This window comes from Pristiophorus japonicus, chromosome 3, assembly GCF_044704955.1.
Source record: "Pristiophorus japonicus isolate sPriJap1 chromosome 3, sPriJap1.hap1, whole genome shotgun sequence".
In the NCBI taxonomy this organism is placed as follows: domain Eukaryota; kingdom Metazoa; phylum Chordata; class Chondrichthyes; family Pristiophoridae; genus Pristiophorus; species Pristiophorus japonicus.
Window position 1 is genome coordinate 43,236,000 of NC_091979.1, and position 18,351 is coordinate 43,254,350.

An 18,351-nucleotide genomic window follows, 5' to 3' on the forward strand; every position below is an offset into this window, starting at 1 on the left:
TTCATAAATTCATACTGACTCTGCCTGACCGAATTATGCTTTTCCAAATGTCCTGCTATTGCTTCTTTAATAATGGACTCCAACATTTTCAGAACTACAGATGTTAGGCTAACTGGTCTATAATTTCTTGCTTTTTGTCTGCCTCCTTTTTTAATAGGAGCATTATATTTGCAGTTTTCCAATCTGCTGGGACCTCCCCAGAATCCAGGGAATTTTGGTAAATTACAACTAATGCTTCCACTATTCCTGCCGCTACTTCTCTTAAAACCCTAGGATGCAAGCCTATGTAATCAGTGACTTTGCAAAGTGTAATTTGAGCCATTCCAACTGCCGACTCTAGACAAACAAGAGCTCACTTGGAAGAGACAAGGCTCACTCATACAAGTTAAGACCTTCTCACACCCCCCCAACCAAGTTCCTGCCCCAATCCCCCACCACCCAAGTTTCTGACCTCCCCCTGCCCAAGTTCTAGGCCTCCTCCCCCCTCCCCCCACCACTCCCAGCCCAAGTCTCTGACATTCTCTCCCCGTGCCCAATTTCCTGGCCTCTTCCCTTCTCAGCCCAAGTTTCTGACCTACCCCCCAAGTCTCTGACATTCTCCCCCCACCCAAGTTCCTGACCTTCTACCCCGCCCAAGTTCCTGACCTTTCCCACCTGCCCAAGTTCATGACCTTTTCCCCCTGACCAAGTTCCTCCCCCATCCTCCCCCACGGATTGATGACCTCCCCGCAACAAGTTCCTGACCTTCCCAGCCCTCCCCTCCCCCCACCCCCCCGGCCATAGATGAGGCATTGTCTGCGGATCATGGATTATTGACAGGTTTGTTGAGTATGAAGTGAATAGTGACAGTGTTGTGACTTCTGGATTTCATCTAGTATTCCTTGGTAAAGATAGATGCAAAGTACTCATTTTGTACCTCAGCCATGCCCTCTACCTAGGTCTTTTTGCTCCCTAATCAGCCGTTTACCATTTATATGCCTATAAAAGACTTTTGGATTCCCTGTTATTTTAGCTGCCAATCTATTCTTATACTCTCTATTTTCCCCTCGTATTTCCTTTTTCACTTCCGCTCTGAACTTCCTATATTAAGCCTGCTTCTCGCTTGTATTCTTAACCTGACATCTAATTTATGCCCCCTTTTTCTGCTTCATCTTACTCTCTATCTCTTTTGTCATTTTGGGAGCTCTGGCTTTGCTCAACCTTTCCCCCTCGTGGGTATGTACCTGGACCATTTCCTCTTTAAAGGCAACCCATTGTCGATTAAAGTTTTGCATGCCATTCTTTAATTCCAGTTTACCCAGGCCAGATCCATTTTCAACCCAATGAAATTGGCCTTCTCCAATTAAGTATTTTTTACTCCAGATTGCTCCTTTTCCTTTTCCATAGCTAATCTAAACTTTATAACACTGTGATCACTGTTCACTAAATGTTCCCTACTGACACTTGCTCTACCTGACCCACATCATCACCCAGAACCAGATCTAGCAATGCCTCTTTCCTCTGTGGGCTGGAAACGTACTGATCAAGAAAGTTCTCCTGAACACACCAGAAATTCTTCCTCTTCTCTACCCTTTACACTATTACTATCCCAGTCTATATTAGGATAGTTGAAGTCCCCCATGTTCACTACTCTACAGTTCTTGCACCTCTCTGTAATTTCCCTGCAAATTTGCTCCTCTATATCCTTCCCACTAGTTGGTGGCCTATAGAATACACCTAGTAGTATAATGGCAGCTCTATTCTTTCTTAACTTTGCCTCTCCATGCGGTACCTGCTTCTGAGAGGACTCTTTCTTTAGTTATTCTCTTCTCGTAATATATTTGTAAAACATCTTTGGGTTTTCCTTAATTTTACTTGTCAACATTTTTTCATGGTCTCTCTTTGCTTTTCTAATTTCCTTTTTAATTGCACCCCTGTGCTTTCTATACACCTCTCAAGTTTCTGCAGAATTGAGCCCTCGGCATCTGTCATAAACCACCCTTTTTTTTTATCCTACCCTGTGTGCCCCTTGACATCCAGGGGGCTTTAGATTTGTTAGTCCCACCCTTTTTCTTTAAGGAAATATACTTGCTCTGAACCCAATGGATTTCCTCCTTGAATGCCTCTCATTGCTCTGACACTAATTTACCTTCAAGTAGCTGTTTCCAGTCCACTATAGCTACATCACCTCTCAGCTCAGCAAAATTGGCTTTTCCCCAATTGAGAACTTTTACTCCTAGTCTATCTTTGTCCTTTTCTATAACTACCCTAAATATAACTGAATTATGATCATGAGCACCAAAATGCTCTCCCACTGATCCCTCTTCCACCTGCCCAGCTTCATTCCCTAAAACTAAGTCCTTAATTGCCCCCTCTCTTGTTGGGCTTGCTACGTACAAGCTAAAAAAGCACTTCTGAATGCATTTTAGGAATTCTGCACCCTCTATACTGTAATGTATAAACTTTCTTTCTCTCTCTGACTGTTTGGGGGTCTAAAATACACTCCCAACAGTGTGATCACCCCTCTTTGGTTCTTCAATTCAACCCATATGGCCTCATTTGATGATCCTTCCAACATATCATCACTCCTCACAGCTGTAATTGTTTCTTTAATCAATACTGCGACCCCCCCTCCTTTTTTAACCCCCCCCCATCCTGTCTGAAAACCCTTTAACCACGAATGTTGAGTTGACATACTTGTCCTTCTTTCAGCCATGTCTCAGTAATAACTATAATATCATATTCTCAGATGTCTACTGTGCTCTCAGCTCATCTGCCTTATTCCCTATACTCCTTGCATTGAAGTATATATCATTCAGTATATGCCAAACTTCCTTGTTGTCTATTTTCTCGCCCTTGTTTCTTCTGTCTTCCAAATTTACTTAATCTTTCTGCTTTCCAATTCCTGCTTTGCTTCTCTCCCTACTGAATATTCTCAGATTCCCATTCCCCTGCCAAGCTAGTTTAAACCATTCCCAACAGCACTAACAATCCACCCGCGAAGATATTGGTCCCGGTTCTGTTGAGGTGCAACCTGTTCGGCTTGTATAGGTCCCACCTCCCCCAGAAACAGTCCCAATGCCTCAGGAATCTAAAGCCTTCCTTCCAGCACTATCTTTCCAGCCACGCATTCATCTGTCCTAGCCTCCTATTTCTGTACTCACTAGCATGTGACACCGGGAGTAATCCGGAGATTACTACCTTTGAGGTCCTCTTTTTAATCTCTCTGCTGGCTCTCTAAAATCTGCTTGCAGGACCTCATTCATCTCTCTACCTATGTCATTGCTATTGATATGGACCATGTATGGACCTGATATGGAGGCTGTTCACCCTCTCCCCCCAGAATGCCCTGCAGCCGCTTGGTGACATTGTTGACTCTGGCATCAGGGAGGCAACATACAATCCTGGAGTCACGTCTGCAGCTGCAGAAATGCCTGTCTGCTCCCCTAACTATCAAATCCCCGAACACTGTTGTTCTTCCATTCTTCATCTTCCCCCCCCCATGCAGCTGAGCCACCCGTGGTGTCGTGGTCTTGACTCTGGCTGCACACCCGAGAGGAACCTTTGACCCCACCAGTACTCAGAACAGTGTACTGGTTGGAGAGCGAGATGCAATCAAGGGACTCCTACACTAGTCCTCCTCTTCTGTCTGGCGGTCACCCACTTCCTCTCTGCCTGCACACTCTTAAGCTACGGGGTGACCACCTCTAGAAATGCGCTATCCACGAAGTTCTCAGCCTCGCAGATGTACTGCAGTGGCTCCAGCCGCCGCTCAAGCTGCGAAACCCGGAGCTCGAGTTGCTGTAGCTGGTGACACTTCATGCACATATGAACATAAGAAATAGGAACAGGAGTAGGCCATACAGCCCCTCGAGCCTGCTCCGCCATTCAATAAGATCAAGGCTGATCTGATCATGGACTCAGCTCCACTTCCCTGCCTGCTCCCCATAACCCCTTATCCACTTATCGTTTAAGAAACTTTCTATTTCTGTCTTAAATTTATTCAAGGTTCCACAGCTCTCTGACGCAGCAAATTCCACAGATTCACAACCCTCTGAGAGAAGAAATTTCTCCTCATCTCTGTTTTAAATGGGTGGCCCCTTATTCTGAGATTATGCCCCCTAGTTCTAGTCTCCCCCATCAGTGGAAACATCCTCTCTGCATCCACCTTGTCAAACCCCCTCATAATCTTATACGTTTCGATAAGATCACCTCTCATTCTTCTGAATTCCAATGAATAGAGGCCCAACCCACTCAACCTTTCCTCATAAGTCAGTCTCCTCATCTCCGGAATCAACCTTGTGAAACTTCTTTGAACTGCCTCCAAAGCAAGAATATCCTTTCGTAAATATGGAAACCAAAACTGCACGCAGTATTCTAGGTGTGGCCTCACCAATACCCTGTAGGACGTCCAGACTAAGTGAAGCATCCAGGACTTCCCACATCACACAGGATGTGCACTGCATGGGACTGAGCTGCCCTGCCATTCCTCTAGTTATTTGACTATGAACTATACTATGAACTATGAACTATTTAACTACGAAATAAACGTAAAGCTAGAAGATAAAAACACTCAGCGGCTACTCACCAATGAGCTTTTACCCTTGAGCCGACGTCACTCTGATGTCACCCTTTCAATTTTTTTCCTGTGGTGAGCCGCTCCCGCTTTCCGCACGCTTTTATCCCACTCCTCTGCTGTTCTGCTCCGCTTTCTCTCAGGTCTGCTGCTTTGTATTTTACTTCACTAATTTGGTTTGAAACTCTTGAAATATCATTCAATTATCTATTTACAGTTTCTAATCTATAATCACCGCTCTTAATTTACACCAATGCTCTAGTTTTTAAAAAAAAGAGAAATAGAGGGAAATATTCACCAACCAATCACTTACCTGTTTTCCTGTGACGTCATACTTTGATTTTTTTTTTTCCCCCTCACTGGTCCGTTCGCTCCGTTCCTAGCCTGCTATATTTACGACAGTCTCTGCTCCTCTGATCCCACTGCTGGTCTCGGGCGTTAGCTCCTCCTTATGGCTGCCTCCTCTACTCTGGCACATGGCATAAGATGTACATTGCATGGGACTGAAGTGCCTTGCCATGCCTCTATTTAATAGACTATTGACTAACTGAACAGAAATAAACTCAAGACTTAAAAAAATATACAATCACCAGCTACACACCAATCAGCTCCCTCCCTTGTGCTGACGTCACTTTAGGTTTTTCTTAACCTTGCTCCCTGACGCTCACACCCCGTCCGGGCTCTCGGGCCTCCACTTATCTCTGGCCACTGCTCTTGCTCTCCTTCAGGTTTGTTCTCGGTCCTATTAAAGAATACTACCAAGTCCTATGGGTTCTGTGGCTCCTATCCTCCTTTTCAGTTAGACGTCTCATCCCCATTCCTCCTCTCCTCCCATTCCTGCATTCATCAAATTCTTACACTCTGCTTGCGATTCACTCCGATTGTATTCACCCAGCTCTGTCTCCAATTCTCTGCTCAGGGTCTGCTGAAAGATACAGATCAAGACTACAAAAGTTGAGTTCTTTCATAACTTTAAATTGCTTTTCAGCGTCAATAACGAACTTCTCTACCTTTCAGGGGTTTCTGGTGCTATTCTGAAAGCAGCTGGCCAATCATTAGTGGATGAATGTAAACAACTGGGTGAGTAATTCATGTGGGTAAAGGCAAACTCAGAATGAAACATTTTATAGTAAGAATAGTGGTTTGGTAACCACCTATTAAAGATAAAGCTAAGACCAGCCTCAATGTCCAGAAGGTATAAGCGAACAGTTTAATATTAATTTTAGATGAGTTATAATCAATATTATAACATTTCCTTTAAACATGGAAAACCTAGTTAAATTAAAGGTTTGGATATAATGTAGGTTGGCACTTAAAACATGCAACTGAAAAGGAAATCTATAAACTTAACAACTGTTATTAAAATTATTCTGAAACATAGGTTTAGGTGCCATTTTCTATTTGCTTAATGGAATATTTTCAGTTTGAAATTTGTATGTGGACCGAACAAAGACAGATGAAATTTAATGTAGATAAGTGCAAATTATTGCACATACGAAGGAAAAATGGGCAACACATGTACTCCATGGATGGTGGTGAAATAGCTCAGTTAGAAGGTGAGAGATCTTGGGGGCAAAATTTGTCCACTTAGCACTTCCTGTTAGCGGCAGTTGATGGCGCTAGTGGGGTGCTAGACCGGTATCGCCGGGCGAGGCGAATCCAACGCGCATTCCAAATCTACCCACCCCCCTCCCGTAAGAGCTATCGCAGGGTACGTCAACGCCAGGTAGATCGTGACATCAGTGAGTATGCAATGCTCACTGGCCACCCGCTTTGCAAAATTGATTTACGCCACTTACCTCACCGCCTGGAGAAAACACCGACAAGGAGAGCTGGCGGCACCAGGGATGTTATTTAAAGGGATTATCAGTAATCACTCGCAGCTGTCGGGTTAGTTCAGATTCAGTGATGTTTTGTTAGTTTCACCCATTACAACAGTTTCATTCAGTAACTTCAAGGTTCTTTTGGTATCAGGAGTCTTCTGGCAACTAAAAAGTAGCTACATTTATTCTTCAAATATTCAAACTGCTACACTTAGTAACATTAATGGGAGCTGTACTGGCATGCCACCTTGCCCTCCAGGATCTGCGGCTGAGGGAGCGTACACAGCTAGAAATATGGGAACACGTGCGCAGAGAGATGAGGAGGACATCACAGCTCTTACCAGGAGGCCTTGCCCCCCGAGGGTATTCCGAGAGCACTTCTCCGACTTTCAGATAAGCGAGGAACAGTGTATTAGACGGCTCCGCCTCACCAAGGTCACAGAACTCTGCCACCTCCTCCAAACAGGATGATTTAAACCTCAGATCCCATTTGCTCAGCACATCCCATCATCCCATCATTCCATTCCTCTCACAGGGTATATCACAGCACAAAGTTGAAATGAGGCCAACACAAAAGTGAAGCAATAAATTTATCAAAAAGTAGTGGGCACATATTTACACCAAAATTATTTACTTTTCCCCTCGTGCAATCCCTTAGTTCCTGTTGTTATTGTGCCTTTTCCTGTTCTAGTGCTCCTATGAAGTGTTGGTCCAGTGGCTACAGCACGCCTGGTAGAAGGCTGCTGTGTCCGTGCGGGAGACTTCAGATGGTCTTGCATGACATCTTCGACCAGCTCTGGACCTGGAAGGTGCAGCTGTAGACTACACCACCTCAGCATTGGCAGCAGCAGTATTGGGCTAGATGGAAGTCAGGCAATGACAAAGGCAATGGCGGAATGGCAGTGGTGGGAGCAGGAATGCTGTCATACTGAGAGAGGACTGCAGGTTCCTGCTCCACGGACCCACTGCCACTCCCCAGGAGCAGCTGACGATGGCAGCAGTCAGAGTTTGTGTGGCATCAAGCTGAGACTGCAAGAGAGCAGTCTGAGCGTCCATGCCGCCAACCATTGCCTGCCTTACAGCACTAAGACGTTGCGTTGCTTCCAACTGTGGTGCAATGGAAATTGCCAGATCGCCCATCACACGCAGCATCAGGTCTGGGTCACAGTGGTCTCTCTATGTCTACCATCCTTTGCAAACTGGAAATTATGGGCTCCATGGTGTACGCAGAGCCACGAGCAATGTTGGAGGTGGACTCCTGCACTCTCCTTACCATTGTGCATGCCCATCACCTTGTGAACACCTCCCCATCGAGGTCCTCATCTGAATCCTGTGCAGCAAAACTCACGCGGGAATTCGCCTTCCGGGGAGTTGGCCCCCGAGCTACCCTATCCCCCTGGCCTTCCTGCAGTCCACTTGTCCCTGGTGCATCACCTTGTGCAGAACCTGCTACTATGCTAGCGTCGAAAGAACACGTAGTACCAGTATCTGAGCTGGTGTCTACAGGTGAGAGATGCAGTGACATGGTGTGTTCTTCCTCCTCCTCTTCTCCCGCTTTGCTCTCTACAGTGCCCTCAGGGACAGGCTGCTCAAGTGCTTGCTGATTATCTGGTAGCATAAAGGCACATGAGTCAGGTTAAGGTGAGGGAAGGGGGGCCAGGAAGGGAGAAATGCATGCATCATCATCATCATAGGCAGTCCCTCGGAATCGAGGAAGACTTGCTTCCACTCCTGAAGTGAGTTCTTTGGTGGCTGAACAGTCCATACGAGAGCCACAGACTCTGTCACAGGTGGGACAGACATTTGCTGAGGGAAGGGATAGGTGGGACTGGTTTGCCGCATGCTCCTTCCGCTGCCTGCACTTGATCTCTTCACGCTCTCGGCATTAAGATTCGAAGAGCTCAACACCCTCCTGGATGCACTTTCTCCACATAGGGCGGTCTCCCAGGTGTCAGTGGTGATGTCGCACTTTACCAGGAAGGCTTTGAGGGTGTCCTTGTAATGTTTCCGCTGTCCACCATTGGCTCGTTTGCCGTGAAGGAGCTCCGCATAAAGCATTTGCTTAGGGAGTCTCGTGTCTGGCATGCGAACCATGTGGCCTGCCCAGCGAAGCTGATCGAGTGTGGTCAGTGCTTCAATGCTGGGGATGTTAGCCTGGAGGAAGACACTAATGTTGGTACGCCTGTCCTCCCAGGGAATTTGCAGGATCTTGCGGAGACATCGTTGGTAATATATCTTCAGAGACTTGAGATATCTTCTGTACATCGTCCATGCCTCTGATCCATACAGAAGGGCAGGTATTACTACAGCCCTGTGGACCATTAGCTTGGTTGTAGATTTGAGGGCCTGGTCTTCGAACACTCTTTTCCTCAGGCGGCCAAAGGCTGCACTGGAGGCGGTGTTGAATCTCCGCATCAATGTCTGCTTTTGTTGACAAGAGGCTCCCAATGTATGGGAAATGGTCCACGTTGTCAAAGGCCGCGCCATGAATCCTGGGGACCACAGTGCTTCCGAGAAATACAGCATGATTGGATGGAAAGTGCGAAATGTTTGTGGAGTGAGGAGCATTTCAGATATGAGAAGAATGAATAGGCGTGTGTAGGTAATGTGCCTGCCATAGTTGAATAGCTATCAATGTGTGAGATGTGGATGTGAGTGTTGCTAGGTAGAAATTGTTGGTGGGTGAGTGCTGGCATTGTGGTGCTTTGGGCATTGTGTGAAGATTGTGGTACAGATGGTAGTATATAACATTTGTTGAAGCATTCACTCACCCTGACCACCTGAGTGAGGTTGTTAAATTTCTTCCAGCACTGTGTGTGGGTCCTGGGGACCACAGTGCTGTCTGAGAAATTCTGTGCTACCACATGTTGTAGAAGTCTTGTGGCGAGGGTCTCCTGCCACTTGCCGAGTAGAACACCACCCTCTGTCTCTCCACAGTGAAAACCGCTGGTACCTCCCCAGATTCCAGAGAATTTTGGTAGATTATAACGAATGCATCTGCTATAACTTCCGCCATCTCTTTTAATACCCTGGGATGCATTTCATCAGGACCAGGGGACTTGTCTACCTTGAGTCCCATTAGCCTGTCCAGCACTACCCCCCTAGTGATAGTGATTGTCTCAAGGTCCTCCCTTCCCACATTCCTGTGACCAGCAATTTTTGGCATCGTTTTTGTGTCTTCCACTGTGAAGACCGAAGCAAAATAATTGTTTAAAGTCTCAGCCATTTCCACATTTCCCATTATTAAATCCCCCTTCTCATCTTCTAAGGGACCAACATTTACTTTAGTCACTCTTTTCCGTTTTATATATCTGTAAAAGCTTTTACTATCTGTTTTTATGTTTTGCGCAAGTTTACTTTCGTAATCTATCTTTCCTTTCTTTATTGCTTTCTTCGTCATTCTTTGCTGTCGTTTAAAATTTTCCCAATCTTCTAGTTTCCCACTAACCTTGGCCACCTGATACGCATTGGTTTTTAATTTGATACTCTCCTTTATTTCCTTGGTTATCCATGGCTGGTTATCCCTTCTCTTACCGCCCTTCTTTTTCACTGGAATATATTTTTGTTGAGCACTATGAAAGAGCTCCTTAAAAGTCCTCCACTGTTCCTCAATTGTGCCACTGTTTAGTCTGTGTTTCCAGTCTACTTTAGCCAACTCTGCCCTCATCCCACTGTAGTCCCCTTTGTTTAAGCATAGTATGCTCATTTGAGACACTACTTCCTCACCCTCAATCTGTATTACAAATTCAACCATACTGTGATCACTCATTCCGAGAGAATCTTTTACAAGGAGTTCGTTTATTATTCCTGTCTCATTACACAGGTCACTTATTGCTTGTCTGTGACAACGATAGCTTCGGCTGTTGAGTTGCAGTCAGGAATGGGTTGGAGCATGCTATTTAAAGGCGCTATTTTGAAACAAACTTTCTGTTGGCCATTACTTTTTACTGCTTTCCAACACATAGGCAGAGTGGCTGGCGGACCGATCGCAGAGATTTTGACTTCAGGGATTGTTCTGCCTCCTTACTATTCCCTTGTATCACTCAGGGCAGATTATAACATTTCTCTCACTTCATGGGGGCTGTGTTGGCACTCACCGTCAGAGGATGTTAAGGCGAAGACAAAGGCGGAGACAGTTGCACAGAGAAAAGCATAGAGAAAGGGAGAGAGAAGGACATGGAGCAAGACAGGGATCAGCACAGTGAGCAGCACAGGGAGCAAAGCACAGACAAAGGCAGAGACAAAGTCAGGGTGCAGCACAGGGAGCAGCACCGGAAGAAAGACAGGTAGCAGCACAGGGAGCAAGTCAGAGAGAAGGACAAGGAGAAAGGCAGCAAATTGTGGCCAGAGGGAAAAGGCGCCACAGGGCTGGCAACAAGAGGCCTTACTCTCCCAAGGTATTCCGACAGCAGTTCTCCGACATCAATTTCACTGAGGAGTTGTGTGTGTGAAGGCTATGCTTCAGCAAGGTCATGATCACAGAGCTCTGCCATCTGCTGCAACCAGACCTCGAGACTCAGATCAGGGTGACGGATACTTCCAGGGAGCATCACCTCAGGCTGGGCAGCGGCAGTCTGGGCTGGCTGGGTGACGGTCAGCGACAAGTGCAATGGCGGAGTGGCAGTAGTAGGCTCAGGAATGCTGTCATCCTGAGAGAGGACAGCAGGTTCCTGCTCCACTGACCCAGCACCACGCCCCTCTAGCAGCACCTCAGCATCCCCACTAATCTGCTAGAGCACAATTTGGTGGGCTGCTGCAACACTGTGAGATCCCCGGTGGACTGTGGTGGACCCAGCGCTGATGGCAGCAGTCAAAGCACGCGTGGTATTTACTGAGACGTATGAAAGCATGGGCCTTACTCTAAATATCCGTAAGACAAAGGTCCTTCGCCAGCCTGTCCTCGCCGCACAGCACTGCCCCCCATTCATCAAGATCCACGGCGCAGCCCTGGACAACGTGGACCATTTCCCATACCTCGGGAGCCTCTTATCAACAAGAGCAGACATTGACGATGAGATTCAACACTGCCTCCAGTGCACCAGTGGAGCCTTCGGCCGTCTGAGGAAAAGAATGTTTGAAGATCAGGCCCTCAAAACTGCCACCAAGCTCATGGTCTACAGGGCTGTAGTAATACCTGCCCTCCTGTATGGCTCAGAGACATAGATCATGTACAGTAGACACTTCAAGTCGCTGGAGAAATACCACCAACGATGCCTCCGCAAGACCCTACAAATCCCCTGGGAGGACAGACGCACCAACATTAGGATCCTCGACCAGGCCAACATCCCCAGCATTGAAGCACTGACCACACTTGATCAGCTCTGCTGGGCAAGCCACATCATTCACATGCCAGGCACGAGACTCCCAAAGCAAGCGCTCTACTCGGAACTCCTTCACGGCAGAGGAAACGTCACAAGGACATTTTCAAAGCCTCTTTGAAAGAGTTCAACATTTCCACTGACCCCTTCAGAGTCCCTGGCCAAAGATCGCCCCAAGTGGAGGAAATGCATCTGGGAGAGCGCTGAACACCTCGAGTCTCATCGCCGAGAGCATGCAGAAATCAAGCGCAGGCAGCGGAAAGAGCGTGCGGAAAACCTGTCCCACCCACCCTTTCCCTCAACGACTATCTGTCCCACTTGTGACAGGGACCATGGCTCTCTATTGGATTGTTCAGCCACTTAAAGAAGGGTAACTTTGAAGGTATGAGGCGTGAATTGGCTAGGATAGATTGGCGAATGATGCTTAACGGGTTGACCGTGGATGGGTAATGGCAGACATTTAGAGACCGCATGGATGAACTACAACAATTGTACATCCCTGTCTGGCGTAAAAATAAAAAAAGGAAGGTGGCTCAACCGTGGCAAACAAGGGAAATCAGAGATAGTATTAAAGCCAAGGAAGTGGCATACAAATTTGCCAGAAATAGCAGCGAACCCAGGGACTGGGAGAAATTTAGAACTCAGCAGAGGAGGACAAAGCAAAAGCTTCTATAGATATGTAAAGAGAAAAAGATTAGTAAAGACAAACGTAGGTCCCCTGCAGTCAGAATCAGGGGAAGTCATAACGAGGAACAAAGAAATGGCAGACCAATTGAACAAGTACTTTGGTTCGGTATTCACTAAGGAGGACACAAACAACGTTCTGGATATAAAAGGGGTCAGAGGGTCTAGGAAGAAGGAGGAACTGAAAGAAATCCTTATTAGTCGGGAAATTGTGTTGGGGAAATTGATGGGATTGAAGGCCGATAAATCCCCAGGGTTTGATGGACTGCATCCCAGAGTACTTAAGGAGGTGTCCTTGGAAATAGTGGATGTACTGACAGTCATTTTCCAACATTCCATAGACTCTGGATCAGTTCCTATGGAGTGCAAGGTAGCCAATGTAACCCCACTTTTTAAAAAAGGAGGGAGAGAGAAAACAGGGAATTATAGACCGGTCAGCCTGACATCGGTAGTGGGTAAAATGATGGAATCAATTATTAAGGATGTCATAGCAGCGCATTTGGAAAGAGGTGACATGATAGGTCCAAGTCAGCATAGATTTGTGAAAGGGAAATCATGCTTGACAAATCTTCTGGAATTTTTTGAGGATGTTTCCAGTAGAGTGGACAAGGGAGAACCAGTTGATGTGGTGTATTTGGACTTTCAAAAGGCCTTCGACAAGGTCCCACACAAGAGATTAATGTGCAAAGTTAAAGCACATGGGATTGGGGGTAGTGTGTTGACATGGATTGAGAACTGGTAGGCAGACAGGAAGCAAAGAGTAGGAGTAAATGGGTACTTTTCAGAATGGCAGGCAGTGACTAGTGGGGTACCGCAAGGTTCTGTGCTGGGACCTCAGCTGATTACATTGTATATTAATGACTTAGACGAGGGGATTAAATGTAGTATCTCCAAATTTGCGGATGACACTAAGTTGGGTGGCAGTGTGAGCTGCGAGGAGGACGCTATGAGGCTGCAGTGACTTGGATAGGTTAGGTGAGTGGGCAAATGCATGGCAGATGAAGTATAATGTGGATAAATGTGAGGTTACCCACTTTGGTGGTAAAAACAGAGAGACAGACTATTATCTGAATGGTGACAGATTAGAAAAAGGGGAGGTGCAACGAGACCTGGGTGTCATGGTACATCAGTCATTGAAGGTTGGCATGCAGGCACAGCAGGCGGTTAAGAAAGCAAATGGCATGTTGGCCTTCATAGTGAGGGAATTTGAGTACAGGGGCAGGGAGATGTTACTACAGTTGTACAGGGCCTTGGTGAGGCCACACCTGGAGTATTGTGTAGTTTTGGTCTCCTAACTTGAGGAAGGGCATTCTTGCTATTGAGGGAGTGCATGGAAGGTTCACCAGACTGATTCCTGGGATGGCGGGACTGACATATCAAGAAAGACTGGATCAACTGTGCTTGAATCCATGGAGTTCAGAAGAATGAGAGGGGATCTCATAGAAACGTTTAAAATTCTGACGGGTTTAGATAGGTTAGATGCAGGAAGAATGTTCCCAATGTTGGGGAAGTCCAGAACCAGGGGTCACAGTCTAAGGATAAGGGCTAAGCCATTTAGGACCGAGATGAGGAGAAACTTCTTCACCCAGAGAGTGGTGAACCTATGGAATTCTCTATCACAGGAAGTTGTTGAGACCAATTCACTAAATATATTCAAAAAGGAATTAGATGTAGTCCTTACTACTAGGGGGATCAAGGGGTATGGCGATAAAGCAGGAATGGGGTACTGAAGTTTCATGACCGGCCATGCACTCATTGAATGGCGGTGCAGGCTCAAAGGGCCGAATGGCCTACTCCTGCACCTATTTTCTATGTTTTTATGTTTCTAAGGACTCATTTTAAGAGTGGAAGCAAGTCTTCCTCCATTCCAAGGGACTGTCTATGATTGATTGATTGATTGGTATCCAGCTGAGACTGTAATGGAGCAGTGTAAGACTGGATGCTAGCAGTCATTGACTGCATGACACCAGTCAGTACATGCATTGGCATCAAGCCATGAGACTGCGTGAGAGTAGTCTGAGCTTCGATGCAACCAACCATTGTCTGCATTACAGCACTAAGACATTGAGTTGCTTGCCCCTGTGTTGCAATGGAAGCTGCCACATCGCCCATGACACGCATCATGAGGTCTGGTTCCGCACGGTCTTTCTGGGAGTCCACCATCATCTGCGCACTGGCAATGATGGGCTCCATGGTGTGCGCAGAGCTCTTTGCAATGCGGGAGGCAGACTCCTCCATGCTCAGTACCACTGCCGAGAGTCTCTCGGGGCCCCTTGCCATTGCACCTATGATGTCAGAATGCATGGCCATCACCCTTTGTGTGAATGCCTCCCCATCAAGGTCGTCATTTGAGTCATGTTTAGCAGAAGTCGCATGCGAACCGGGGAGGTGGCTCCCGAGGTTCCCTTTCCCCTTGGCCTTCCTGCAGCCCACTAGGCTAACCTCTAACGGACACGTAGTGCCAGTCTCTGAGCTGGTACCTGCGGATGAGAGGTGCAATGACGCAATGCACAGCTCCTCCTCCTCCTCCTCTTCATCTCCCTCCACAATGTGTTTGGTGGGGCTCAGGTGCAAGATGGACAGCTTCTGCCTGGTTATCTAAAAGCATAAATGGCACAAGACTTGCATTAAGGTGAGGGCAGCAATAGAGCAAGGAACGCAGACAGTATCAGGCACTGGAAACTAATAAAGCATGCTGGTGTTCCGTGGGTGGGGGATGGGGGAGCATGGCGGGCGGGGGGTTGAGGGGAGAGTGATATAAGAGGAGAGGGGATTGGAAAGTGATAAAGCATGTTGGTGTGGGGGTGGAGGGTGAAGTGGAATGAGAGGGAATAAAGATACTATTGTTGCCCCCAGCGGGGTCGATGTCTCCGCCCACCACCTGCGATCCCATGAGCCACAGCACTCACTCCTCAAGGTCGGCGAGGGGGTCACAGTTCAGGTTCCCCTCCTCCACCCATCTGCTGCTTCCATCTATTATGTGCCATCTTGTCCTGCAAAAGAAAGGTCCTCGTGTAAGACTCCAGCAATGTATGTGGAAGATATGCCTGCTGTAATTGAATAGCTGTGAATGTAGGCCAGGTGTGAGATGAGGATGTGAGTGTGAGTACCTGCAGGTGTTTGGTGGTTGAGTGGAAGTAATGGTTTGCACAGTGTGCGCAGACAGAGATTGAGAGGCTGTTACAGAGGAGGTGTGGAAGCTTGTACTCACTTCATCACCCGACATAGGTCGTTTTCTTGCAGCACTGGGTGAGGCTTCTTTGCAACTCAGTGCTGGCTGACACCTCCCAGGCCACCTCTTGCCACATGGTACAGAAAACCTGCAGTGATGGCCGCCTACCTGAGGCAGGGAATAGGGAGTCGCTCCTGGTCTCAAGTGCCCCCACCAATGCCTCCAGAACCACATTGCTAAATCTGGTGGCCCTCCCCCTTGAAGGGGGATGTCCAGCAGCCATTTCAGTTCTTTCCTGATCTCCAGAGATGAGTGATTGACTTCAGCAATGCTGAAAACGAGCAACAGTAGGTTCAAATGATCACCCCTGTAAGAGCCAGATGGAGCTGGAATTAAGGATTGAAAGCTGATTGATGAATGGAATTCAACTGAAATGGCTGTGAATAGCGCCCCTGCAGTGCCCAGCTGAGACCATTAGTACCTCATTTACCGCCTCCACCCGCTCCCCCGCCCCCCCACCACGCCCCCCTCACTCCTGGGGCAAAAACGCCCAATTTGCCACAATTTGGCAACCCATCTCTCTTGGTGCTAAAATTTCTCTGAGTAAAAAATTACCACCCCTACTGAATTTCGCCCTTTTGATTTAGGACTCCAACCATTTTATTGAGCAGTGAGCACGAATTTTGCGTGCAGTCTAAAGCATTGGCACCCAGAGCTAATTCTCCAGCTTTTCTACCGACACCATCTATTCCTTAGCTCTAACAAATTTCTAATCCTAGGACTCTTAGGATTTCTATGCTAAACATGTCCAACCAATGCAGATCAGCAGTCAACAAAGCCAACAGAGTACCAGTTAGAGGAAGTCATGATCAAGCTGTACACTGCTCTCGTCAGACGGCTCCTTGAGTCCAGTTCTGTTGTTAAAGCACAAGAGAGACATTCAAGAGTTGGTGGCTAATTTCAAGTGTCAAAGGTCTGAGTTGTGATGCCTGCAAAGGAGGAGCCCATACATAAGAAAGTTAAGAGAATCGAAATGGTAATTCTGGAATACTACTTAAAATTAAATTGAAACAGTAGAATAAAGGAAGGCAGATTCAAACTTTTCTAAGCTAAATTTAGGACTATATCAGAAAATTCTCTTTCACACAAAGAGTGATCAACATGGAATAGACTGCCAGATAGAGTGGTGAAGGCAAAAACCCTCAAATTAGTTCAGAAACAATTGGATGCTTGAATGGGGATACTTTGGGGTTATTCTGGATAGATTTAGATGGACCGAATGTCCTTCCTCACCCATAATTAGCTTGTGACCTTGTGAGGTTGTGGATGACACGTCCCTTTAAGAGAAACATTCAGCAGCTTTTGAATTTCCAGAGTGAGCTTAACCAAGTGCTACCAACGAGTTATTGAATTGATGACAATGGAACAAATGAGTTTTGAGTTAAGCCGGACTTCTCTTTTTTCCGCTATAGGAACCCAAAACAGTGGCAGTGTTGTAACCACAATGGCAGGAAATCTTCGAGTAAAATATATTCTACATTTGGTTAAGTGGTCTGAAGCGAAAAATATAAAAGCATCCTTTGGCAAGATTCTGAAGGAATGTGAAAACCTAAAAATAAGTTCTGTGTCTTTTCCAGCAATGGGAGCAGGTAGGTTTCAGTACAAAATGCATGTGGCTTGTCAATTACCTTTGTACAAACGTATGTGTTATAGAAAAATATATAACATAACAATATAAGAACATAAGAAATAGGAGCAGAAGTACGCTGCTGGGCCCTCCGAGCCAGCTCCGCCATTCAATAAGATCATAGCTGATCTTCTACCTCAACTCCACCTTCCTGCACTATCTTCATATCACAATTTCATTTATTATCCACAAATCTATCAATTTCTGTCTTGAATATACATAACGACTGGTCTCTGGGGTAGAGAATTCCAAAGATTCACAATCCTCTGAGTGAACTCATTTCTCCTCAATTCAGTTCAAAATGACCATGCGTTTATTCTGAGACTGTGTACCTCTAGTTCTAGATTCCCCACCTATCCTCCCAGCATCTATTCTGTCAAGCCCGTAAACAATTTTATATGTTCTTCTAAACTCTAGGTATATAGGCCTAGTCTACTCCATCTCTCCTCATAGGATAATCCACTCATCCCAGGAATCAGTCTGGTAAACCTTCGTTGCACTCCCTCTTAGGCAAGTATATCCTTCCTTAGGTAAGGAGATCAAAATTGTACTCAGTACTCCAGGTATGGTATCGCCAAGGCTCTATATAATTGTAGTAAGACTTTTTTACTCTTAAACTCCAATCCCTTTGTAATAAAGGCTAACATACCATTTTTTTTTCTAATTGCTTGCTGTATGTTAACTTTCTGTGATTCGTGTACAAGGATGTCCAGGACACTCTGAATACCAACATTTCTCAGTCTTTCACCATTTAAAGAACACTCTGCTTATATATTTTTCCTGCCAAAGTGGATAACTTCACACTGCTCCACATTATATTCCATCTGCCATGTTCTTGCCCACCCACTTAAACTGTCGATATCCCTTTGCAACCACTATGCATCCTCCTCACAGCTTTCTTTCTCACCTTACTTTGTATCATAGAAACATAGAAACATAGAAAATGGGTGCAGGAATAGGCCATTCGGCCCTTCGAGCATGCACTGCCATTCAATAAGATCATGGCTGATCATTCCCTCAGTACCCCTTTCCTGCTTTCTCTCCATACCCCTTGATCCCCTTAGCCGTAAGGGCCATATCTAACTCCCTCTTGAATATATCCAATGAACTGG

The 18,351-nt window shown here is 46.3% G+C and overlaps 1 protein-coding gene across 1 annotated transcript in view; it reads left to right on the forward strand.

Moving 5' to 3' along the window:
* LOC139257083 (protein mono-ADP-ribosyltransferase PARP14-like) overlaps window positions 1–18,351 on the forward strand; it is a 187,617-nt gene that overhangs the window by 122,966 nt on the left and 46,300 nt on the right. The window contains exons 20-21 of the mRNA XM_070874389.1: window positions 5,573–5,635; window positions 17,025–17,201. Of these exons, the coding sequence (XP_070730490.1) occupies window positions 5,573–5,635; window positions 17,025–17,201 (240 nt within the window). The remainder of the gene's footprint in view (window positions 1–5,572; window positions 5,636–17,024; window positions 17,202–18,351) is intronic.